Source organism: Lynx canadensis, chromosome B1 (genome assembly GCF_007474595.2).
Source record: "Lynx canadensis isolate LIC74 chromosome B1, mLynCan4.pri.v2, whole genome shotgun sequence".
Lineage (NCBI taxonomy): Eukaryota > Metazoa > Chordata > Mammalia > Carnivora > Felidae > Lynx > Lynx canadensis.
Genome location: NC_044306.2, coordinates 143,564,730 through 143,590,162, shown reverse-complemented (window position 1 = coordinate 143,590,162; position 25,433 = coordinate 143,564,730). Strand labels below are relative to the sequence as shown.

At 43.5% G+C, this 25,433-nt stretch overlaps 1 protein-coding gene and 1 long non-coding RNA gene across 2 annotated transcripts; one reads left to right on the top strand and one right to left on the bottom strand.

Annotated features, from left to right (window-relative positions):
* Positions 1-12,914: 12,914 nt before the first annotated feature.
* On the bottom strand, positions 12,915-15,901 carry SOWAHB (sosondowah ankyrin repeat domain family member B). The gene has a single exon (XM_030311925.2). It carries the CDS (start codon positions 15,815-15,817, stop codon positions 13,466-13,468), a length of 2,352 nt encoding a protein of 783 aa, XP_030167785.1. The 5' UTR covers positions 15,818-15,901; the 3' UTR covers positions 12,915-13,465.
* Positions 15,902-16,194: 293 nt separating this feature from the next.
* Positions 16,195-25,232, top strand: LOC115512528. Its single transcript, XR_004343545.1, has 3 exons — positions 16,195-16,349; positions 20,612-20,670; positions 25,145-25,232. It is a non-coding gene; the product is annotated as an uncharacterized LOC115512528 (long non-coding RNA).
* The last annotated feature ends 201 nt before the right edge of the window (positions 25,233-25,433 follow it).

Sequence of the window (25,433 nt, the reverse complement as noted above, 5' to 3'; positions counted from 1 at the left end):
AGTCACTTTTATCACTACTAAACTGGCCGCTTTGATAGGTCTGTTAATGTAAAAAAACAAGCTGAAGAATCACTCTAACCTTCCTTTCCTGATTCTAAGAATCTCTGCTACTCAGTCACTGGACATGCACTTCGCATAAACAATGATAATATCTCCTCAGTGCTTCAGTGTAATTTTATCATCTTAAAACTTGGAGGGTGCAGTGAGAGTCTGGCTGTCTGGCACGGATTCCTCTCCCAGAGGTGCCCTAGAGGCGAAAAGGTAGGATGTCCACACATTCCATGTGATCACCATCCTAGCACTTGCCAAATAATACATCCAACTGCTTGGAGACTACGCTGAGAGGAAAAGGAAATCTTTGCTGGAAGTTTTCACCTAATTCTAAAGGGAATTTTATTCCATTTGTAGCCAGCCCCGAGTTCCACTTCTCCGTCAGGCGTGTAATTAAAACACAATGATTCTTCAAGAGTCTGAGTCATAAAGTGAAGCTTGTAAGAAAAAAATTGCTTCAACACACCCATCAACCGCTGTGCTGCTGTTGTTGTTACACTGTATAATTTAACTTCTTCCTTATTTCTCCCCACCACCCCCCTTTTTTTTTCTTACCTCAGGTTAAGGGGTTGGTGCCGGTGCATATATCTACCTCTTCCCCTCTCCAGAGGGTGTCTCTATGAAATTGGCTGGGTGAAGGAGTGGTTAGGTCAGGAGACTGTGGGGTCTTTGGAAAACTACCAGCAGAGAAGACAAGGGCTCAAGATACCCTTTTAAAACTCAAGTGATTTTGGCAGCTGGGTGGCTCAGTTGGTTAAGCGTCTGACTTTGGCTCAGGTCACGATTGCGCAGTCTGTGGGTTCAAGCCCCACATTGGACTCTGTGCTGACAGCTCAGAGCCTGGAGCCTACTTCCAACTCTGTGTCTCCTTCTCTCTCTGCCCCTCCCCTTCTTGCGCTCTCTCTCTCTCTCTCAAAAATAAATAAACATTAAAAAATTTTTAAACTCAAGTGGCTGCTAGGATATACTTCAGGATTACACTGGAACTTTTATTTCTCTGGCCAGAAAATAGCCTGTAGTTATTTCCTCCTCCAGCCCTGCCCACTTCCTCCTTGCAGGGACCTGGATTCTGCCCAGTAACATGTCATTTGAGATTCCCATTGGCTGTGACTAACCTTAATTAACAATATCAGCAACATCCCTTTATTACATTGAAGGAATAATTATTGTTGGGTCATTGAGGTTAGGTTTAGTTCAAGAAAGGGATAATCTGTTATATATTTTTTAACTTTCTAGTTTGAAATAATTTCAAACTTGGAGAAAAGTTAACAAGAACTGAACAAAGAACTAGTTACCTTTTATTCCTATTCCTCAAATGTTAACATGTTACCATCTTTATTCTGTACTTCCCTTCCTATCTATTAATAGACTTATTAAGAACAACTTTAGATTTACAGAAAAACTGAGATAGTACATAGGGTTCAGATATACTGCCTCCCCCACCCCCACAGTTCCCCTATTAGTAATACCTCACTAATAAGATTACTATAAACAGGTATAGTACCTTTGTTACAATTAATGAACCAACATTGATAGCATATTGGTATTAACTAAAGTCTACAGCTTATTCAGATTTCCTTAATATTTACTTCCTTGCTGGTATCACTTTACCTTGACTTAATCTTTCTGAAGTACAAGCTGATAAATGTAACAAAAAAACTAAAATTGCACCTGGTAAAATAGCCAAGAAATAAAAGAACCTCCTAATTATTTTTTTACAAAGATATTGACATCAGTACTATTTGTGACCTTGAGAAATGACCCAAATGTCAAACAGTAGGGGAATAGCTAAGCAAACTATCATATATTAACATAGCGGCGTACCTTCTGGCTATTGAAAATGTAAACTAAATTGTTTACATTTGTTCTGAAAATAGTTTTAATGTATGGAATATGTTGTTAATGAAAATAATGCAGGGCAAAATGAAATACGCAAGCTAGTTTGAATTAGGCAACCCAAAGTTAAAAAGGAATGTAAAGGATTGGAAATCATTAGAATTTATTACTCCTTAGACTGTATCTTCTGTGAGCATGACTGAATTGCTTTTAAAAAATATTACGAAAAAAATAAAACTACAACATTGCTCATCTTCAGAAAATGCTTTCAATAAAAGATCTATGATAAGATGTAATATATGATAAAATAAAAATATTTTCCATTCGGGGCGCCTGGGTGGCTTGGTCGGTTAAGCGTCCGACTTCGGCTCAGGTCATGATCTCGCAGTCCGTGAGTTCGAGCCCCGCGTCGGGCTCTGTGCTGACAGCTCAGAGGCTGGAGCCTGCTTCAGATTCTGTGTCTCCCTCTCTCTCTGCCCATCCCATGCTCACACTCTGTCTCTGTCTCAAAAATAAATAAACGTTAAAAAAAATTGAAAAAAATATTTTAGATTCCTATTCTCCCTTCTGCATCCTTTCGTTGAGTGGTGAAGTAGTTCTAAAATACACTCCCTAACTCTCAGGAAAAATAAAGATAAAAAAACTGGACCAGTGGTACTGGTAGATCTAGCCCATTTTGAGTTGCAGTCAAGCATAGTAAAGGTTCTTCAATCATACCTGGCCCACACCTGTCTCATGTCTCCGCTGCTCCATAAGCAGTTACAGGTGAGAGATGGGTAGTCACATTTGGGAGTTCCTTCCCTGGGTGGGAGCAGGCAACCAGTTTCCTGGAGGAGGGGCCTCGTACCTGAAAAATCTGCACCCAGAACAATGGGCAATGAAGCTGGACAAAAACAAAAGAAAATTATTGCTTCTAATGAAAGGAATGCAAAGAATGACTTTTTAAATAATTCAACACTTAGTACATTTGAGATATAGTTCCTTGGTTGCCAGAGAAAGGGAAGTGACACTGAAGCAGAATCTGGTCTACAAATAAATTCTCAAGTGGCCCACATTCAGCCATCTGAAGGCAGAAATTTTCTTTACCTTGAACTCAATATATAATACCTAATTCAAGTGGGAAAATAACAATACATTAAACAAAATAAGTTGGAAACTGCTATGCATAGCATCGTTTCATTTTTGTTATAAATTCTGGAAGGATACACACAAAAATATTATAAGTAATCCCTTAAGGTGAAATGAGGGCAGTTTTTGTGTTCTTTTCTTCTCTTTACCTGTGTTATCTGATCTTTTTTTTTTTTTTAGCAACAAGCTTGTATTATTTGTATGATTTTCAAATTTTTTAAAATCATACAAATGATGTAAAATTTATAAAACTCAAACTTTCATCAACTGACTTTGGTTCTGTGCATCTAAAATGCAGAGATAGGGGCGCCTGGGTGGCTCAGTCAGTTAAGCGTCCGACTTCGGCTCAGTTCATGATCTTGCAGTCCGTGAGTTCCAGCCCCGCGTCGGGCTCCATGCTGACAGTTCAGAGCCTGGATCCTGTTTCAGATTCTGTGTCTCCCTCTCTCTGACCCTCCCCCGTTCATGCTCTCTCTCTGTCTCAGAAATAAATAAACGTTAAAAAAAAATTTTTAAATGCAGAGATAAAGGGCGCCTGGGTGGCTTAGTTTGTTAAGCGTCCAACTTCAGCTCAGGTCATGATCTCACGGTTCCTGAGTTCGAGCCCCATGTCTGGCTCTGTGCTGACAGCTCAGAGCCTGGAGCCTGCTTGGATTCTGTGTATCCCTCTCTCTCTGCTCCCTCCTCCATTTGCGCTCTGTCTCTCTCTCTCTCTCAAAAATAAATAAACATTAAAAAATTTTTAATGCAGAAATAATTGATATTCGTAATGATAAGCACAAAGCACTTAAAGATCTGCATGGTTTTTTGAAACACATAAATTACTTTGTGCTTAGTTTTACTGCTGTGTATATTTAACTGTAGTTCAATTATCTTAAACTATTAATTATGTAAAGCATATGTAAGAAAACTCTGTTAACTGGAATAATTTATTAATCAAAGCAATCCATTTCCCAAACCTACCAGATAATGGGAATATTTATAGTGGTACCTTTCCACATCACAAAACAGTACTTCACTAACCTCTCCTCATATAAATTTTCTATTTCTTTTTATGAACACCAACAATCCATTACTTCAAAGACATTTTCCATCATAAGTCAGTATTTAGGTGCTGCGGCTTTACATTTATAGATAAGATTTCCTCAACATTTTCCCAACTCACAGACAATGCATAAAGGCATAGGGAGTTTTGAACTGAAGAATATACCACACTAAAACCTCCAAAACAGAATCTGAGTCAGAGGTGTACCACAATAAAGAGGGAAGCATTAACTATGGCAGAATAAGAGCCATCTCGTGCCCACAGTGCTGGGATTGCCAGGTGATACTTGTCCACCTGCTCTGCCACTCAGCTTTTAATGCTTTGAAGAAGCATTTATAGGGAGAACATCTGGACCCAAGAGACCACAAGAACGTGTTAGGTGTCACACATGTAAGAGACAGAGAATTATGGTCAGGTAACTTCTAATACAACTTCTGCCTACAGATGTCTGTCTTTGCTCTGTGCTTAGAGAATTAATCCTTTTCTCAAAGAATCACAGGCTATTCACAGGATTAGGAATTTTAGTGGTCTCTGGGTTAGCTGCCTCATGCAGATGCTTTCCTTCACTAACAATCGGGAACACATCTTAAATAAGTACAATAAATCCTATGGTGGAAGAATACAGCTACAACCAGTTTAACTCCCTATTACGCTTTTAGAACATACATGGTGGGTGTGGGGGTGACAGAAATATCAATAACACCAGTAATTGATGTTTTCAAATAATTTTACCATCTTAATAAGTAGTCTTGCGTTTCAACCCCTCAGTCAGTCCCTGACTAAAGCCTGTTGCTGGCCAAGAACGAAGATCAGAAGAGAAAATGCCTGTGAAATATCATCTACACTGAAATTCACACTGATTCTGAAAGAAGTGCTTATACCTCAGTTTTGAAAGGTGGTTCTAGAATTCGGTTTTCCCAAGCATCTGTAACAGGCATCAGGAATCTTGCCCAAGAAATCAGGGCAATATTTTCTGATCTCTCTGCAATGCACAGAGAGATGGCTCCATGGATTAGCTAATTATATGCCATTAGGAAATGTTACTTAGGTCATATGACCCTTAGGAATCAAGAATTAAAATCACTACTGTGAGAAGATTTGGCCTCAGGATAAAGCAAAATCCACCTTTTATGGTTTCCCCAAATTTGCTGCTACCTGTTAGTAATATTGCACATTTCAGCACCTTCCATCCTGAAGATCAGAGGCCAACTTGATGCCATTGGTCTCTTTTTCTTTTTCTTTCCCCTCTCCTTTCCTCACAAAATCAAGGCTCACAGAGATTTCATATTCAGCATAGAGCAATTTAATGTCATACGAGGTGAAAATTAAGAACATTCAGTCAACATACACTGTAAAGGCATAGCTAGTCCTATGTAGGTGATATATGCTAGCCCTTTCCAGAAAGAAAAATCAATATGACTCCCTAGACCATCAGTTCAGACAAAGCTATTGGCATTAGCTGAATGAATACTCATTTGCTCACTTTTTTTTTTTAAAGTTTATTTATTTTGGGAACAGAGAGAGACAGAGCATGAATGGGGGAGGGTCAGAGAGAGAAGGAGACACAGAATCTGAAACAGGCTCCAGGCTCTGAGCTGTCAGCACAGAGCCCGACGTGGGGCTTGAACTCACGGATCGAGAGATTATGACCTGAGCCGAAGTCAGACGCTCAACCGACTGAGCCACCCAGGCACCCCTCATTTGCTCACTTTTAAAAACTTTTTTTAATGTTTATTTTTTTTTGAGACCGAGTGTGAGCGGGGGAGGGGCGGGGAGAGAGGGGCACAGAGGATCTGGAGGGGTCTGGAAGCAGGGCTCCAACTCGCAAACTTCAAGATCATGACCTGAGCCAAAGTTGGCCGCTTAACCAACTAAGCCCCGCAGGCACCCCTCATTTGCTCACTTTTTAAAGTTCATTTTAATTAGAAACCCCAAATACTCTCATTGAGACAACCTTATGTGATGTGGCAAGCCTAAGTCCTCAGACCACTAAGGAAATAGGACTATTCCTGGCCTGATTCCTCCCGGTCTCAGTCATTCGGACTATGAGACCCCTCGTGGGATTGAGGTAAATTGCTTGGTTTCGCTATATTCATGTCCCTGCATCACTTCCCTAGTCGACAGCAAAAGATAAGAGCTCAGTGGAAAGCTGATTGTATTTCAGGACATAAATGGCAAAAAGCTTCAAGTCCTGTAAGATTAACTCTTATGGTTTCAGAAAGACTGATGGTATAGAAATATCTTTTAGAAACTGCTAGATTTGGGAGTGTTTACTCATCTCAACAGAAGAAATAGAACACAGAAAAGAATTAGACCCTCTCAAAACAGGGTGCTGGCTTTGGTCCCAACAAACTAGTTGAAAATTATCTTTATTTGTCTTATCATTTCCTTGCCTAATTGAGGCATAATTTACATACAATAATGCTTTTTTTTTTAACCCAACTCTTAAAAAGTAGAAGAGTTAAACTTGGAGGTGGGGATCAAGAAGTACTATTTTCAGACCAAAAAGGAGGAATAATTTAATATGTCAATAATTTTTTTTAGATTTTATTTTTAAGGTATCTCTACACCCAACGTGGGGGTTGAACTTACAACTCTGAGATCAAGAGTTGCACGCTCTACTGACTGACCCAGCCAGGTGCCCCAATGTCAATAATTTTTAATCCACTTCAGTGAGATTTGATTTTGACCAAGTTAGTGAAATTTTGATGAAGTTTACTACATAGTTGAATTTAGATGTTTTAAATTTCACAAGTGATAATGGCTTCAAATAACCACACACTCAACTCCTCATAAACCTTACCTCTTCAGAGTTTTGCCCGGGTTTTAGTTCCAGGCTGGAACAGAACTGCTAATTTGACAACTGTCAGTTTATGTGACTTCAGTTCGACATAATTCTGTTTAATAACATATCGTAATAGCTAGTGATTGTTACACACAAGGGATAGTTAAATAGACTTTTTCAGCAGAAATGAGAAATGCGAGCATCTTTTTTATGTAGGAGCATAAGGAAAAACGTTTGAGTAGCAAACCTTGTTCTTGTAGCACCTTTTTAATCAACCAGAGGATTTTTGTCTCCAGCATAGATGGAAATTTAAAGTGAACTGCTTATTTTAAATGGTGTTAAAAATAATAACAGCTGGGGTGCCTGGATGGCTCAGTCGGTTAAGTGTCCGTCTCTCGATTTCAGCTCGGGTCGTGATCTCACAGTTTTGTAGAATTGAGCCCTCTGTGGGGCTCCATGCGGACGATGTGGAGCTTGCTTGGGATTCTCTCTCTCCCTCTTTGCCCCTTCCCCACTCATGCGCGCTCTCTGTCTCTGTCTCTCAAAATAAATAAACATTAAAAAAAAAAGATTCTCTCTCTTGTCCCTCCCCTGCTTGTATGCACATGCTCTCTCCCTCTATAGATAAATAAATAAATAGGTAACAGCTAACATTTATTCAAGATCTATTGTGGACCAGGCACAGAGGAACTCAGGCAACCTAGCTTCATTGTCATGTGCTTAAGTACTGCACCTCCCTATGCTTTCATTACACATTTTGAATTATTTGTTTGATGTTAGCAAACACAAGCACACACTCTAGTTCTGCTATGCTGATCAGCCCATACAGAGTTTGACACTCTTAGATCCAGTGGCATCATGAACCTAGACAGTCATCAGAGTAATCAAATGATATAATCACTGAACAAGGGCAGTTTACAGATGAGAGGAAATAGACCCTTTTGGTTCTTCCCTAATTCTATTCAACCAAATCAGCCTCTCTGACTAGAATTTGCTCTCCTCACTGTAGGCAACCAATCTTATTCACCTTATCTGGCTACGATATTTGTAACATTTCTAACATAAATCTAAGAAACTATAGTAACTGGTCTCTGCTTCTTGTTTGTTTCCCTTACCCTAGCAAGAGGAATCTGTTTTGCTTCAGTCTACATAAAGCATTCCCCTGCAATAAATTGTCAATGGCTTCCCATTGCCTGGGTCAGTGGGTCTCAAACTTATACAGGAATTTATTGTGGTGATGGTTGAGAATACACTAAAACCCACTGAAATGTATGTTCTAAATAGGTGAGTTGTATGGTATGGGAATTGAATCTCAATAGTTATTTTTAAAAATTTACAATCAGGGGCGCCTGGGTGGCTCAGTTGGTTGGGCGTCCAACTTCGGCTCAGGTCATGATCTCACAGTTTGTGAATTCGAGCCTGGCGTCGGGCTCTGTGCTGACAGCTCGGAGCCTGGAGCCTGCTTCGGATTCTGTGTCTCCTTCTCTCTCTGCCCCTCCCCAACTTGTGCTCTGTGTCTCTATGTCTCTCAAAAAATAAATAAATGTTAAAAAAAAATTTAAAAATTTACAATCAAAAACGTCCGGAAGTCTTGGCATGCTATAGGTAACATCCTGAAATGTTGAACCATAAGCGATTTTACTAGCAGGAAATAAGACTGTGGTATATACCATATATATTTATAAGATTGAAATTCACTACTTTACAACTATGTCTACACAAAAAGGCAAGAGATTGAGCTAAGGTTATCCAACAGTTTCTGATGTTTGTCTTTATTATTAAATTGCCATTTGTTAAATTATTCTGTTGCCTACCACTACTTCCTGGCAAATAAGCATTAACAACACTGAAGACTTAAGAAAGATTTGAAAGGGAAACTTTTAAACTAAGTACATCCTACCTAATACTTTGATATATATTTTTGTCTTCATATTAAGACTTTAGGAAATCATCTATATTTGCAATAACACTAAGGCTTTCTGGAGGAGTTTCGACAATCCTTAGCTTCTTAGAAAGCGCCTATATTTCTTTAAAAATATTTTTTTAATGTTTATTTATTTTTGAGAGAGAGAAAGACAGAGTGCAAGCAGGGGAGGTGAGAGAGAGAGTGAGACACAGAATCTGAAGAAGATTCTGAGCTGTCAGCACAGAGCCCGATGCCAGGCTCGAACTCATGGACGGCGAGATTATGACCTGAGCTGAAATAAGACGCTCAACCAGGCGCCCCAAAAATGCCTGTATTTCTTGACATAGCATAAAAGACCCTTTTCTTAACCTGGCCTTAAATTACCGTTATATCTTCATCTGTTTCCACACTACCTCACTTCAGCCTGTGTATTCGCCACAGCCACAAGTGTCCAAGTATCCCTCAAACACACCCTGCAGCTTTACTCAAGCTCCTTTCTTCTTCTGGAATATTCTCTCCTTCTTTCTCCACTTGGTCCTTCAAAGACTAACTTCCATTTTACCTTTTTTTTGTTGTTATTTTGTTGTTTTCTTTCAAGAGAGAGTGTGAGAGCATGAGGAGGAGGGGTGGAGGAAGAAGGAGAGAGAATCTTTTATTGTTTTTATTGTTTATTTATTTTTGAGAGAGACAGAGACAGAGTGGGAGCAGGGGAGGGGGCAGAGAGAGAGGGAGACACAGAATTCAAAGCAGGTTCCAGGCTGTGAGCTGTCAGCACAGAGCCTGACACGGGGCTCGAACTCACGGACTGCGAGACTATGACCTGAGCTGAAGTTGGATGCTTAACTGACAGCCACCCAGGTGCCCCAGAAAGAGAGAGAATCTTAAGCAGGCTCCACTACCAGCACAAAGTCCCACAGAGGCTCACTGGATCTCACGACCCTGAGATCATGACCTGAGCCAAAATCAAGAGTCAGACAGTTAACCAACTGAGCCACCCAGGCAACCCCATTTTACCTTCTCAACTTCCCTGGTCCTGAAAAGTGCTGTGAGAGCAGGAAATGTGTCTACCTTATTGGATGTTGTATTTCTATAAACATGTTGTATGTCCTACAAACAGAGCCTAATACAAAGAAAATCCTCCACAAATACTATTCTCATAGTCTAGATGCACACATCTATCCACCTACTTTGCGGTGCTAAAATTATTTTTCAGTGACCCTCCTTCCCCAATAGATTATGACTTCTTGAAGAAAAGAATTATATCTTTGTCACATAGTAGATGTTCCATAAATATCTGCTAAATTTTGATGCATTGAAAACGTATTCTCCAATCTTCAGACGTTCAAAGTCTTCAGGAAAAATAAAACATTCAAACAATTTATTAAACTGCCCTGTGGCAGAAACTTTCAGGGAAGTGTGTGCACAGCATTATGAGAATTCTGGTGAAAAAGCTATACATCTTCTGGTTTGGAGGTGTTTACCCTGGAATCTTCTTAGAGGCTTGACATTTGAGCTGTCCCTTGAAAAATAAGGAAAAGGTTGCCACTTAAACTGTGATAGGGATTCTGAGCTGAGGGAATTTAGCACCAAGACAGAAACTGAGAGGGTAGGGCCATTAGCACTCCAGTGGGTCTGGTGTGGCTGCAGTGTAGGGTTCATGCCAGGGAGTGGTTGGCTGGAGGCTGGAAAAATATGCTGTAGGCCTGTCAGCCCTCCTAGCCTGGACTTCACAAGTTGAGCAAGAGAGTGACACAATCAGATTTGTATTTTACTCTGCTCTCAGTACCCTCTTCAGCCCTGCCCCCTCCTAACATAAATGTTGACCATGTAAGAGAGTTAACCAAAGCCATAAGTATGATGTGTGGACAAAGGCCAAAGGAACCTGAATCCTCATAAGAATCAACATGAGACCCAGGACTGTGTTCTAGCCAGTGAGCCATCTGTCAACACCAGTGCTATGCAAATCACACACTGAAACAGATGTCAAGAATGTGGTAGAACCAATAAAGCTGGTTTCTTTGGAAAGCCAGCAGCATTCACTTGAAGATCCCAGGCCTCCATGAAGCCCTCCCTGATTTTCCCAGCCCAAGGAAATCTCTCCTTTGAAATTCTCTGGAGCGCTTAATTTTGTACTTAGGACACTTTGAAAATTTTTTCTTGCATAGTGGTTGTTTTGTCCTCATTCCTGGTACCACCTTTTTTCTCTTTGTCTCATTTTGTTTTAAGTAGGCTTCACACCCAGTGTGCAGCTCAAGGTGAGACTTGAACTCATGACCCTGAGATCAAGAACTGAGCTGAGATCAAGAGTAGGACAATTAACCAACTGGGCCATCCAGGCGCCCCACTCTCTGTCTCATTTTAAAAGCTTATATCTAATATAATGCAGCTTTGAAAGACACCTTGGGAGCAAGATAAGGTATACATCAATCAGCAACAAATCTCATTAGACTTTAAGTTAAGATGAATTATTAGATGGTAAGTTTCAAGAAAGGTGAGGTCACAGTGCACTCACCCTTGTAAACCCCACAGCACTAGGCAATAATAGGTTTGCTGAATAAATTGATGTTGTGATGAAAATATGGTAAGGTAAAAACATTCTTTGACTTTTTTTTTTTTTTAATTTTTTTTTCAACGTTTTTTTTTTATTTATTTTTGGGACAGAGAGAGACAGAGTATGAACGGGGGAGGGGCAGAGAGAGAGGGAGACACAGAATCGGAAACAGGCTCCAGGCTCCGAGCCATCAGCCCAGAGCCTGACGCGAGGCTCGAACTCACGGACCGCGAGATCGTGACCTGGCTGAAGTCGGACGCTTAACCAACTGCGCCACCCAGGCGCCCCATTCTTTGACTTTTAAAAAAAGTTGATATTTATAAATTTTTTTCCTTGAAAATCTCTCACTAGGGTACTTATATAGTTGTTTATCTTTTATGCTTTCAAATTTCATTTCTCCTAATCATGCCCCCACCGTCTGTGATAGTTGTTTTTTTCTTGATTTGATTTGCCAAAGCTTCATCTCTTATAAAGGTCTTTTTGGAAAAAAACAACCTGTAGAGTTATGTATTATACCTATCTTTCGTATGTTTTCTAATTGAACAGAGTTATATTTATTTCAGCAAAATTATAAGGTAAAACTATAAAGAAAGAAATATTTGACACTCATTTGAAACACAATTTTCTAAAGAAGAAAGTCAATAGTAATCAGCATAAGTACAATAACTTATAAAGATTTGTTGATATTTCAATGGTGAAAAATAACCAGAAGAAACACAAAAATACTGTGAAAATACATCACTGACATTGCACATGAAAACATTCCATAAAATATTAACAATTTCCATAGGGAAATTTAATTTTTCAGCTCTCTTTGAATTTACATTCTGAAACCTTAATGTTCTACTGCAATTTACAGAGTAGCCATTCTCTCATTCCATGGACCCACAGAGATCAGACCCATCACAAACAAATAAAAGGAACACTTCCTGTTAGAGATACAGCACTTCAAGGCTAATGTTTAATCTTAATTGGCAACAAGTTTAGTGCAAATTAAATTATATTTTTAGCAGCTTAGAAAATTCCCGGTGGGGAAGCATTTACCTCTTAACCCTTATTGCTTCCCCAGAATATGAACATTGGCTCTTCCATCCTATTGAAAACTACTAATGCTGATTTTGCCATTTGTTACACAGGGAGTTTCCATGAAAGATGATTTCAGCAACTATGCAAATGAGCCAACAGTTTTTACATTTGGAAAGTTTCCCTTAGGTTGATTTATTTAAAAAAGCAGAGCCTGAATGCCAGTCATAACTGGATCCTACCTAACTGCTTCTCTAATCATGGAGAAGAGATACAAATAAGGTATTAATCATCTCGCATATTAGCCACCTTAGGTTGAATTCAAAGGAAGATCTGAAGATAGGGCTGAGGAATCTTAAAATAAGTTCCACTCTCCAGTAATAATTTTATTTCATTGATTTGGAAAGAAAGAAAGAAAGAAAGAAAGAAAGAAAGAAAGAAAGAAAGAAAGAAAAGAAAAGAAAGAAAGGGAAAGAAAAGAAAGAAAGGGAAAGAAAGAAGAGGGAAGGAAGAAAGGAGGGAGGAGGGAGGGAGGAAGGAAGGAGGAAGGAAGGAAAGAAGGAGAGGGAAGGAGGAAGGGGAGAAGGAGGGGGAGGCAGGGAGGGAAGGAAGAAAAAGAGAAAAAGAAGAAAATAGGAGCCATCTGATTTCAAACCTGGTGCTTTCCACTCAGCCAGGATTCATTCTCCAAATGATAGAGGCCAGAGAGGTACTAGCCAGAGGATTTTGTTTGAGCTTCCTCAATCCCTTGAATTGGCTCCCTTTTTCTTAAACATCTGTTCTCTCTGTAGTCAAGGCCTGGGGCTGCTGCTTCGAAAACCAATGTGGCTCACTGTGCCCAGATCTGTGGTGACAAGGAAAGAGGAAGACTATTTACTGGGTTTTAAGTCTGACTCTGCCCTGTGTCTAGGTTTCAATGGCCCAAAGACTTGAGCTGTCAGAAAGTTTGGGTGACCCCTAAGGTTCAGGATGTGCTGACATAAAATCCAGGCAAGTAAACACGAGGTAAACCACGTCAGACGATCTCTTCCTTACCAACGCCTCAGCAATTTTTCTATTCCCCCTGAATTTTCTCAATGAACACCTCAAGGATGTGCTGGTGTGTGGTGTGTGGCTGCATGTTCAAAAGAGGGGCCCACCTCAGTCACTATACTCTTCTCTTTCCCTTGGATTGGGGAATTTCTCATACTGGTTGGCCAATTTCCATTTGCTGTGCTGACTTTTGAGTAGTGCAGCAAAGGAAGACTTCCGGGTGATATTTCTAGATATTTCCCGGCTCTTGGCCTTCCTGGTGGGGGAAGAGCTTCGGACTAAAGGATAGACAGGAAAAATGGGCCTTCCCCGAGGGGCTTCCAGTAGCTGCCATACCTCCCCAGAGGTATTACTGGTCAGATACTGCCATGGCTTCTTCCCACTGCTGTCCCGGACATTGACCCGAGAAGCCAACCTCTGCACTAGCACTTTGATGACCCCCTGGTGGCCGTGAATGGCTGCAAGGTGCAGAGGGGTATATCCACAACTGGACTTCACATTTACATCAAGAGTAACCCCGGCTTTCTGTGCACTAGAGACAAAGTCCTGAAGGGCCCTGAGGTCACCATGTTTGGCTATCCAGTGCAAGGCCGTGTACCCAGTCAAGAAGTCTTTGTGCAGAGCCAGCTGGGGGTCCTCCCAAAACAAAGTCAACACGTGAATCCAAGAGCCACTGGCAAGCTTCACGATCCATTCATGCTCCCTGGCATCTAGGGGGACCAGAGATGACTTGTGCTCAGGTCTGTGCGGGACCAAGGCTGCAGATTCCTCCCCACCCTCGGCCCAGGGGGTGTGAGGATGCCACTCAGCAGCAGCAGCAGCAGCCTTAATGTCTGCAGATTGTGGTGTCAAAGCAGCATCCACTCTTGGGCTGGACACTGCTCCTGCCTTGGATGGTTTCCTGGACCGTGGTGGGCGACGAGTCCTTTTCAGCAAGTCCTGCTCAAGACACTCCTCATCGGAAGAAGACAATTTGGCTCTCCCTGCCTGTGAGCTCCTCCTGAGGGCTCTCCTTAACTTAGGAGTTGGCCAGGGGAAAGACTCCTGGGGGTGGCCTACAAGGCCATTAGCCTTTGTCGAGACCTGCTGAGAGGTGTGACCATCCCCTCTGTTTCTGAGGCCCTGAGGGCTCCTGCTGGGGCTGCCCTCTTTTGGAGAAAGGCCCCCAGCCGGATCCCTGAGCTTTCTCCAATCTGGGGTTCCCAGGGTAACTTGCAGCCCCTCTTCAGAACCCCCTGGGGATTCCTTGGGCCCACTGCTGCTCTCCTCGCTGCCATGGCTCTCTTGGTCCACAAAGTCATCCAGATCTTGGAGGGACAGCTGACTACGAATGCTACGAAAGACTGTCAATGGAGTATTCTGGGGACAGGATTCCGGAACAACAGGAAGGAGAGAATGAGATGAAAGAGAGGGGTCTAGAGGCTCTGAGTTAGGTTCTGGGACACAGAAGTTGGGCTCAGATGGTATCTGGGGGAAATTGTCCGGCAGCACTGACCAGGCTCTGATGGGTCCTTGGTTCCGGGCCTTGGGTATCTGGGGATGTCTGGCCACCCATTCCCAAGTGCGCTGTTGCTGCTGCTGCAGGATGGAATAATGCAGAGAGCTCGGGGTCAGCAGCTCTGGCTGGTCTGCAGGGGAAGTAGGGAGGGACAGGAGAGGAGGCGGCCAAGCCCCACTTCCAGCAGCCTCGACGGTTGCAGGAGGAGAGCAGGGCGCTGTGGGCACCGGTGCGTGCTCAGCGGGCAAGCCTTCCGGCTGCTGCCCGGGAGGCTCGCGATCATCCCGGGCCAGCGGGACACGCGCCGGCTTGTCCCCGGCGGTGGCGGTGGCGGTGGCGGGGTCTGGGACTGCGCCGAGCACCTGCTCGCCCGGGAGTCCCTCCAGGCTGTTTTGGTGGCATTCCCAGCAGCAGCGGCCCTGCGTCTCCACAGCCGCGCACCTCGCTCCGGCCCTGTGGCCAGAGCCGCCCCTCCGCCCGCCGCCTCCCCGGGCTGCCTCCCGGGTGCGGCTGGCGGTGAGTCCATTACAGCCTGCGTGGGCGGCTGGGGCTGCGGCACCTGCTGGCTCCTCCTCTGGCCCCTTCTCGTGCCGCCGCCTCCTGGGCGGCTGCGGCGGCGGATCCCTTTGGCGGGCGCCTTGCGGGGAACAGGGAGCAGCTCTCCCTGTAGGGGCGGCGGCAGCGGGCGGGTCGCGGGGTCGCTGCAGCCCCTCCTCCCCCAAAAGGTCCCTGTACCTCCTCTTGAGCACCACATACTTGGTGCCGTCGGGGTCCTGGCGCACTGCGGCTACCGAGTTGACGAAGCCCTTGAAGAGCTCGCGGCGGCGCTGGTGTTGGCTGGGGGGCGCGTCGGGGTCTCGGAGAAAGCTCTTGAAGTGGCCCAGCAAGGCGGCGTTGGTCACTCTTCCTCCAGCCTGGCACAGAAAATCCAGTAGTGCCTCCTGGCTCAACTCTCGGGCCATCGCTGCCTTGTCGTCCCCTGGCCCCGGGTGTCCGCGCCCTCCCAGCGCTCTCCCCTGCCAGCCGAAACCCTGGCCTGCGGTGTGTCACCTGCGCTCGGGGCGGCGCCACCCGCCTCCATCAGCCGTGGAGGGCGGCGCTGCTTGCAGTCCCGGAGCGCGCCAAGAGCGCGCGAGGCCCCCGGGCTGAGCCCCCGCACGCAGTCCGGGTGGGAGAGGGCGGTTCCCCCACCGCCCCTGCGCGACGCGGGCCTCTCCCAGCGAGTCCCCGCAGCGAAAGTTCCCGGGATAGGTCGGAATCGGTTTCACCTGCGCCCCGGCGACGCCTCTTCCCTGGCTCTGGAGGAAGGGCCCGGCCCGCCTCCTCCTGTCCTTCCGCCCTCTGAGGTCTCCCCGGCCCTGCCACCTCTCCCAGATGAGTCAGGCTGGTCCCAGCCAGAGACAGCTCCGTAGGTGAGTCGCCAGCCAGAGGGAGCCGGCAGCGAACCTCTCTGCAGGACGCGGAGCCCCTCCCGGGCCGGGAAATGGAAAGCAGGTAAGCGACCGGCCGCTCCTTTGGGTCTCGGCCACATAGAAACGAAAGCAAGGAAAACCCGTTCCTGCGCAAGTCATGGCGAAAGTCGATGGGTGGGGAAGAAGGTGTAAATTTACTGGCATTCTGCGGTCTCCCAAAAAGGTGCCTTTATTAACGCTCTGGGGTAGTAATTTCAGATTCCCTGAGGTGGTATTGAAGTCGTGGTATTGAAGACTTTGCGTCCCAAATAAGCCTTCCTTGATCTGGACACACTGCCCCGGCTTCTCCTCCGGCACCCGGCTGCAAGAGATCTAAATACACCTAAGTCTGTACTGAAAGGAGAAATCATGCTGAAAGTTGCCGGTTGGTTTCGGCCTTTCTTTGCCTTAGTAATTGTCTCACGTTTAGGAAAAATCAGATAGTTGATTGCCCCAGCAGCTTTAAGGGAACAGGAACTATGCAGTTAAGGTATTTGTTGTCTATTGTTACCTTGCTTCTATTTACTCCAAAGTTTGTGAACAGAAGAGATTTTTGTACAGTCCCTTTTGTGTTGGCCTGAGTGGTGTTTCTTGTCTTTCCTCTCGGAATGTAAGGTTTCTCCCCACAGGCTGAAGCCTATTAAGGTGCACATTACAAGCTTGCCTACTTTAACCCCACTGCTCCCAACCTTAGAATGGCGGCTTGACTCTTATTCTCCATTGAGAGGCTGCAAACTTCCTAATATCCAGTCCATTTGTAGATTGGAGCTGTCTTTTTCATTGGCCTCAAGACTGTGGAATTACAATGCTTTTCTTAACAACTGCTTTCCCCTTCCATTTCATCTGTTTACTTTCTTTAATTGAGGTCTTTGAGTGGAGGTCTTTCTTGTTTGTCGGTTCTGTTTCCATGCCCAAGATACTTTTATTGTTTTACCTGTGTGTGTACCTGTACAGTTCCATGCCCTCCCCCACTCTTTCCTTCAGCTGTATTTCCTATTATAAAGTGTCTATCTCCTGCCCTGTCACTACACTTTTTTCTCCTATACTCCCCGCTTATCTTTGCACTTTTCCTTCTGCTCTACTATTTTTGGTGGTTTCATGAGTCCCTATCCTTTTTGCCTAAGGGAGGGTGTTGAAAGTATGTTGGCCCGACAGTTGTCAACACGGACCAATCTTCGTGACTGCCAGGCACATGAGCTTTAAGTTCCCAGTAGTACCCTGGTAGTTTTCCATGAATGAATTGGAAGCCTTGGCTTTACATTATCTAGGTCAGAATGAAGAACTGGGAACAATTTTTGTCTGTTTTTGGCATTTTCAAATGCCAATGGTGGTTCAAACCCAACACTGGGTTGAGAGGGGAATAGTGGTTTTTGCTGAGGTGGAACATTAACATCAAGTTTTTCAGATGATTATTGAAATAAAAGTTTTGTATTAAACTTCAGCTTCCTTTTGTGTTTATTTCCTGGTGTGGAGTTTTGATGGGACTGAGGTGTGTGTATGCCTACGACAGGAAGGAGTCCAAATGGTAAACTCAGGTGGGCGTTTTAGAGCAGAAAGTGGAAAGAACCATTCCCCCCCCCACCCCGCCCTTTGATATTTCTCAAAACTTCTGGTTAAACAAGGGGTCTTGGGGCACCTGGGGGGCTCAGTTAAGCATCAGACTTGATTTCAGCTCAGGTCGTGATCTCACAGTTGGTGAGTTGGAGCCCCACATCAGCCTCTATGCTGACAGTGAGGAGCCTGCTTGGGATTCTGTCTCCCTTTCTCTCTGCTCCTCCTCTGCTTGCTCTCGCTTTCTCTCTCGAAAATAAATAAGAAACATTTTTTAAAAATAAAAGAAGGGGTCTAATGGCAAGGAGGAGTGATGATATGGACATAAGTTTGGACTTGAAGTACTACTCATACACTTGTATTGCAAGACATCATTCATTTATCAAGTTAAAATTTAGTAGAAATGTTTGCTCATCTTGCAGAACCTTCGCAGAACAAGTTACTGGTAATCCAGGTTTTACTGTACTAGGCTTTAAGGAAGACTGTGTGCAGATGTGCCGGAAAAGAAACTGGAAAAGCAGGAGAGTCAGAAAATGAAGGGCCTATAGCATGGAGGGGAATGGAGGTGGGGTGGTGAGGGGGACGGGGGAGGGGAAAGGAGGGGAGCTTTGAAGAATTTTGGGGAAGGTAGTGACCTGACTAGATTCGTACTTTAGAAAGATCATCCTGGAGGCAGTGCTGGTTTGGAATCATGACCCAGATTAATAAGTAAAAATAGTACATTGCAGAACAGTAGTATATTTAAGAAATTTAAGATGCCATGGATTGTATGATACATTTTGGTTTCAGATTTTGTTAAATGCGAGGAGAAACAAGTGCCTCTTAAAGTAAAACAAATAGAATATGTTGAATATGATCATATTTTTAGAAAAACCAAAAGGCTTATTTGGGAGTAAGATTTGAGGACTGGATTAAGGTGACTTTAACTTTTTCTTTATGACCTTATAAACTTTTTGGCTATTTTACAATAACAGTGTATTACTTTTTAGTTTGAAAAAGACACTAAAGAGAAAAAAGGACATAAATGAATCGCCATGACAAAGAAAAAAACAGTATCAAATCTCCAGGCTGGAGGAGGGAGAGGAAGCTCTCAGCAGGGAGAACAGTCCAGAAGTTATTGAGATGATCCAGAACAAGGTTGTGAAAGGTCTGAGTCCAGCAGTGTCAAAGACAGGGAGATGAATAGATGGATTGAAGGGATAGCTAGTGGGTAAATTCGACAGGATTTGGAGCCAGAGGAGCCAGGATGGTGGAGAGGACACAGTTGAGGTGGGGAGGAACAAACTTGGCTTCTCTCTTGCATCTAGCCTGAGTCACTGGATGGATAGTTGTTATATCTACATGGATAGAAAATATGGAGGAAAGTCAGTTTTTGAAATGGGAAAGATTATAAATTCCATTCAAGGCATATTGAGGTAGAGGTGCCTGTGGGCCATAAAAACAGGAATATCTAGAAAGCAATATAGGTTTGAGACTCCAAGAATGTATGAGATTAGCATATGTGAATAACTGTTGAAGCCTTAGGCAATGACAAAATTGCTTAGAGAGAGATTTACAGGCGGTGGGAAGGGAAGGGGTGGAGGGTAAATCCTCCCTTACCAAAGAGAAAGAGGAATAGAAATGAGTTAGGGAGACTTAGAAGGAGCTGCTGGAGGAAGAGGAACACCACAGAGTGGGGTGGCACAGAAGCACAGAAGCAGAAGAAGGGACAGCTTTCTAGAGATGACGCCAAGTTTGATAAGAAGTGAAATAGGACCATAGCTTGTTAGGTCACTGGAGTCTGGTCTGGAGCAGTGTCAGAAGAGTGGTGGGGACAGAAGTCAGGTTTCAGAGGGATGAAGAGTGAGTGGGGTGACCGTGGGGTGAGAGACTTGGCCATGAAAGGAAGGAGAGAAATCTAGATAAGGAGAATATCAGATCCTGTAATCTAAGTTTGGTTGGTTGTTTTTTCAGTGGTTGTTTGAAGAGATATGATCTATGTGCTGAGGGAAAAACGCCAGGAAGAGATAAGTTGAAGACCTAGAGGAGAGAGTAAATAATTGATAAATTAGGAGCTGGAGGTGGGGCTGGAGTCCAGAGTTCAGGTAGAGAGATTCCCGGGACAGGACAGGGAGAGCCACTTTTCCTATTGAGAATAGAAAGAAAAAAAAATAGCTACTACATTAATTGGTGGGCTAAGAGATGGGGAGAAAAGGTTTGAGGAAGTCTTGGTGGGGTTTGAAAAGCAGGGACAATGGGAGTAAGTGAATATGAGAGCTAGAAGGGTGGGATATTGTGAGCGGAATATCAAATATTCTTCCGTCTTCTGGCTGAAGGTTTCCACAGTGGAGTTGTTTTGAGGGTACGATAAGATTCAGAGTGCAATCATGAGGATGAAGCATAGTGGAAGTGAGAGCATCGTAACATTACGGAACCATGAGGGGGTGCTGAAGGAGATATGGGAGTCATCTGGGATAGAGAGGACACCAAAATCGCCTTTGTAAACCCCCCAGTCTTGTGGCATGAGTAACACAGAGGGCATTTTGCCAGGAGTACTCACTCTCCTCATCAGCAGTGTAATATAGTGACTTATCCATGTGTGGCACAATCCAGATCACTTCCCTTTATCTGATCTTCAGAATACATGTGGGAAATGTGTAGAGTAGAGACCATTGCCTTGCACAAAGTAGCTCTCTTTGCTATTAATATGATTGTATTTCTTGTAGGATGTATTCTGATGTGCTTATTCTTTGCCTTTGGTCCAAACCTCTACAGTGGATATAGAATGACATTTCCATCCAAGAAGGTGGAGCTGCCCAATGTCCATCATCCAGGTAGGCAGGGAGATCCTCAGGGGAAACCAGAGCTAAAGTGAACCTTACACAAGCATGAGAGTAAACCAGGGCTCCCCACCACTCTGTCTTTCTCTCCCAGTCTCTCTTTCTATCTCTTCTCTTCCTCCTCCTTCCCCTCCTCTTCCTTTCTGCCTTCCTCTTTGTCTCTTTCACTCACTCACCCACTCACTACAAGTCTGGGTAGTCCCCAGGGCACTCTGAAGTAGCAAGGGGAAGGCATTTTCCTGCTGAAGTTCAGGGCTCTAACTTACAAGTCAGATGAACTAACGATACAGGGCTCTCTGCACTTATGTCCTTTCTCCAGCCCAGAGCCTACCTTTATTTATTTGTTTGTCTGTTCATTGGTATTCATTGAAGGCCTACCATGCATATGCATTTTTCAGAGGCTCCAAAACCCAGTGGTAAACCAAACAGACAAAATCTCTGCTTTCAGGAAACTTACATTCCAGTAGGGAAGAGTCACAATAAACATAAAAGTGAACATGAAAATATCACTAGTGACAACTAATTAGAAACAAAAGCCAATGGATATGATGGAGACCAACCAGAGAGCTACTCTAGCAAGGATGGACAGAGAAGGCCTCTCTCCGAGGATGACAATAAACAGAGACCTCAGTGATGAGGAGGACAGCCATGTAAAGATGGAGAATAGCAGAGCAGGATGGGGAAGGCACCCCAGATAGAAGGAATAGCTAATGTTACATCAGAAATGAGTGTGGTGTGTTTCAGGAGCAGAAAGCAAACTGGGGGCTAAGCTGGATCAGAGAGCAAGAAAGAGAGAGTGAGAGATGCGGAGTGAGAAGTCCAAACAGTGAGCAGTGTTGGATCTTATAAGGCCTAGTGGGGTTTGGGTTTTAATCTAAGTGCGATGGGAAGCCATTGGAGGTTTATAATCAGGAGGGTAACCAGTGATTTCCATATGAAACAGTTTATCTGGTTGCTGTGTGGAGAATAGATTAAGGGGGATGCTGAGGTAGAAGCAGAAAATCCACTTGGGAGACTACTGCGGTGGCCCAGGTAAGAAGAGATGGTGGTAGTTTGCAATAGCAAGTATCAGGTGTAGAGAGGGATTGAGATTTGGAAAATGTTCTGGAGATAAAACCTAGGGAATGTGCTAGTGTGTTGACTAAAACTCACCAAGATCGTGACTACTGAGGTAAGACCTGGTTTGGGGGCAGGAAGTCAAGGGTTCCCTTTTGGAAAGCTTAAGTTTGAGATGATTATTAGACATCTAAATAATGGTCTAGAGTAAGGTAGCAGGGCATGTAGGTCTGGAGCTCAGGGGTGAATTCAGAAATGGAGAAATAAATCTGAGAGTCTTGGGGCATCTGGGTGGCTTAGTCAGTTGAGCATCCGAATTCGGCTCAGTTCATGAACTTGCGGTTCATGAGTTCGAACCCCACATCAGGCTGCATGCTGACAGCCTGTCAGTGCAGAGCCTGCTTCAGATCCTCTGACCCCCTCTCTCTGCCCCTCCCCTGCTTGCACTGTCCCCAAAATAAATATTTTTAAAAATAATAAAATTGTTGAAAACTTATTTTATTATTAAAAATAATAAAAAATTAAAGCTAATGGATGAGATGAATTTATCTACAGAGGGGATCTAGAAGGTGAAACAAAGAGTTCCATGACCAGCCCCAACATTAGAGGTCTAGCCTTTACTAGTATCTTACTTAATATTATATAACGTGTCTCAGCCATACTAATGGCAAAGAGAGGAACTGTAAATCCATGTTTTTCTCCCACGGCCCATCTGCTGGTTGTGGCTATGAGTGTGACAGAAACAAGAGTAAGGTTAATTTCAGGGTCTGGACTAAGGCCCAGCTACTGCTCTCCAAGTGGAAAGACTCCTCCCAACTTTAGAAGGTATAGGTATCAATTTGTCAAAAGAGTCAGTAGATTTTCCACATACATCCTGATTTTACCCGTGGGAAAACCAAGTCTCTCTGAGTTTAGCATCTTGTGGAACTGATACTCAAATCAAGTTGACTTCAAATGTAGCACTTTGCACTAGAGTCATACTCTTTCCTCAACTTTCTGGAGTATTTGACTCAGCTGACCATTTTAATCCTTTGAAGTCTCTGTCTTGGCTTCATTACTCTTGTCTGGTGCTTCTCTTACCTCCTTGACCACCCTTTTTGCTAGCCCTTCTTTCCATTTCTCCTTTCCACATTCTCTGCTCATTCACTGTGTCCTACTTGAGTTACTTTGACTGTGTGCCCAGATTCACTTACCACTTCTATTCTTAGGATTTCCAAATCTATATGTGAAGCCCACTCGGGGAAAGCAGACTTTCAATTGATTAGTCAAGTCTTGGCTCTGCCTCCAACTATTTCTTTAAACTTGGCCAATTTACAAACACTCTCAGCCTGAGTTTCTCCATTTGTACAATGAAGGCATCTGACTAGATGATTCTGAAGTTCCTTTCAGTGCTCACATTCTGATTCTAAACCTGATGCTACTTTTAATAATGTTAATAGTAATAATGACATTTATTGCATATTCATTGCCAGACACTGAGCCAGATACTTTAAACACATATTAATATATTTAATTCTCCTAACAAATTCCTATGAGTTAGGAGCTATTGTTATGCTTTTTTATAGTTGAGGAAATGAAGATCCAGCGAATGTAATTTCCTACTATTTTACAACCAGTAAGTGACAGATGATTTTAATCTGGAGTCAACATCATTTAGCCTTTACTCTGTACCTGTTTCCCTTCAAAGACCCTGATACCTACACTGTTTTCCCACCTATGCCTCATAGCATCCCACCTCCTCTGAATCATTACTCCTTCTGAACCCCTCTGCCCTGAATCTGCAGCCTCTTCTCGTCACCTCCACTGGCTGTTTTCCTTCCTAAAGTAAAACAAAAGCAAAAATGAGTGCCTCGTTTGGAACTGCCCTACCTTTAGTCACTGCTTTAGCTCATCTATTCTTCCTGCATGTATCACCTCTCCCAGACCATCTTGATCGGTGTCCCACCTCCATGCATCTCAGGCATTTCTATTTGGGAAAAGTTAAGTCTGAGATGCCCGTTAGACATTTAAGTAGAGATGGCAAGTGGGCAATTGGATATAGAATTCAGAGCTTAACTTTGATGGCCCCTAACACCTACTATTAGAAATAATTTATTGGGGGGGGGTGCCTTGGTGGCTCAGTCGGTTAAGGGTTCAACTTCCGCTTAGGTCCTGATCTCAGGTTGTGAGTTTGAGCCCCGCGTCAGGCTCTGTGCTGACAGCTCAGAGCCTGGAGCCTGCTTTGGATTCTGTATCTCCCTCTCTCTGTGCCCTTCCTCTGCTCATGTTCTCTCTCTCTCTTTCAAAAATAAATAAACATTAAAAAAAATTTTTTTTTTAATTAAACAAAAAGAAGTAATTTATAGGGGTGCCTGAGTGGCTCAGTTGGTTAAGCATCTGACTCTTGGTTTCGGCTCAGGTCATGATCTCATGGTTCATGAGTTCCAGCCCTGGCTTGACACTGACAGTGCAGAGCCTGCTTGGGATTGTCTCTCTCCCTTTCTCTCTGCTCCTACCCCACTCATGCTCTCTCTCAAAAGCAATAAAAAAAATTAAAAAAAAGAAATTATATATTTGTTCATTTTTGTGTGGCCCTCTCAATCAGAATGTAGGCTCCATGAGAGCCAGACTGCATCTTGTTCACCACTAGCAAAGAATTAGTTGTGTAGAGGACTCAGAATAACAATGTGTATTATTCCCGGGGCTGCTGTGATGCATGGTCACAACCTGGGTGGCTTAAAATAACAGAAATGTATTCCTTCATGGTTCTGGAGGTTAGACGGTAGAAATCAAGGTGTTGGAGGAGCTGGACTCCTTCTAGAGACTCTAGGAGAGAATCCTTCTCTTCTTCTTCCAGCTCCCAGTTACTGTCCACATTTCTTGGCTTCTTTGGCTTGTGGCCACATCGCTCCAATCTCTGGCTCTCTTCACATGGCCATCTCTTCTTCTGTCTCTTACAAGGATATTTGTCATTGGATTTAGGACCCACTCAGAAAATCCAGGATAATATGATCATAAGATCCTTAATTTAATTACATCTGTAAAGCTTTACCTTTTTACAAGTAAGGTCACATCCGCAGGTTGCAGGGATTTGGACATGCACATGTTTTTTTGGGACCCAACATTCAGCCTACTACACAAGAGAACAAGAAGTTCAGGAATGTCTTTCTCTATATCCACCCTTTTTCCCCTTATGTTAGCTAACTTAAATTGTCTTCAAGATTCATCTCAGTTGCCACCCAATTGAGGGAGCCACACTCCTAGGCCCATTACCTGCCCCTCCTATAATAACAGTTAATACATATTCAGCACTGTTTTAAGGGTTTTATGTGTAGAACTTATTCAATTCTTGCTACAGCCTATGAGATAGTCCCTGTTACTATCCATATTTTACTAAATCCTAATACTCTGTTTTGTTGTCCCTCTTCCCCAGGCCATCAACCAAGACTTAGTCATCTCTCTGTCCCTGGCACACACTGTGGCACATCCAGGCTCTCTGTAAGGACTGATGGGTTGAATAAAAGACTGAACAAGAGATAAGTTGGCAATAGACTGAGAAGGGTTTTGAGTATTGATTTAAGACATTTGGATTTTATCTTTTAGATCACAGGTGTCCAACAGCCTTAAAGCTGAGAAGTGATAGGATGAAGTTCTCTTTCAAATGTGTCATCTCTTTGGGAGAAATCTCATCATCAAATATTGTTTTAATTATCACCTCAAAA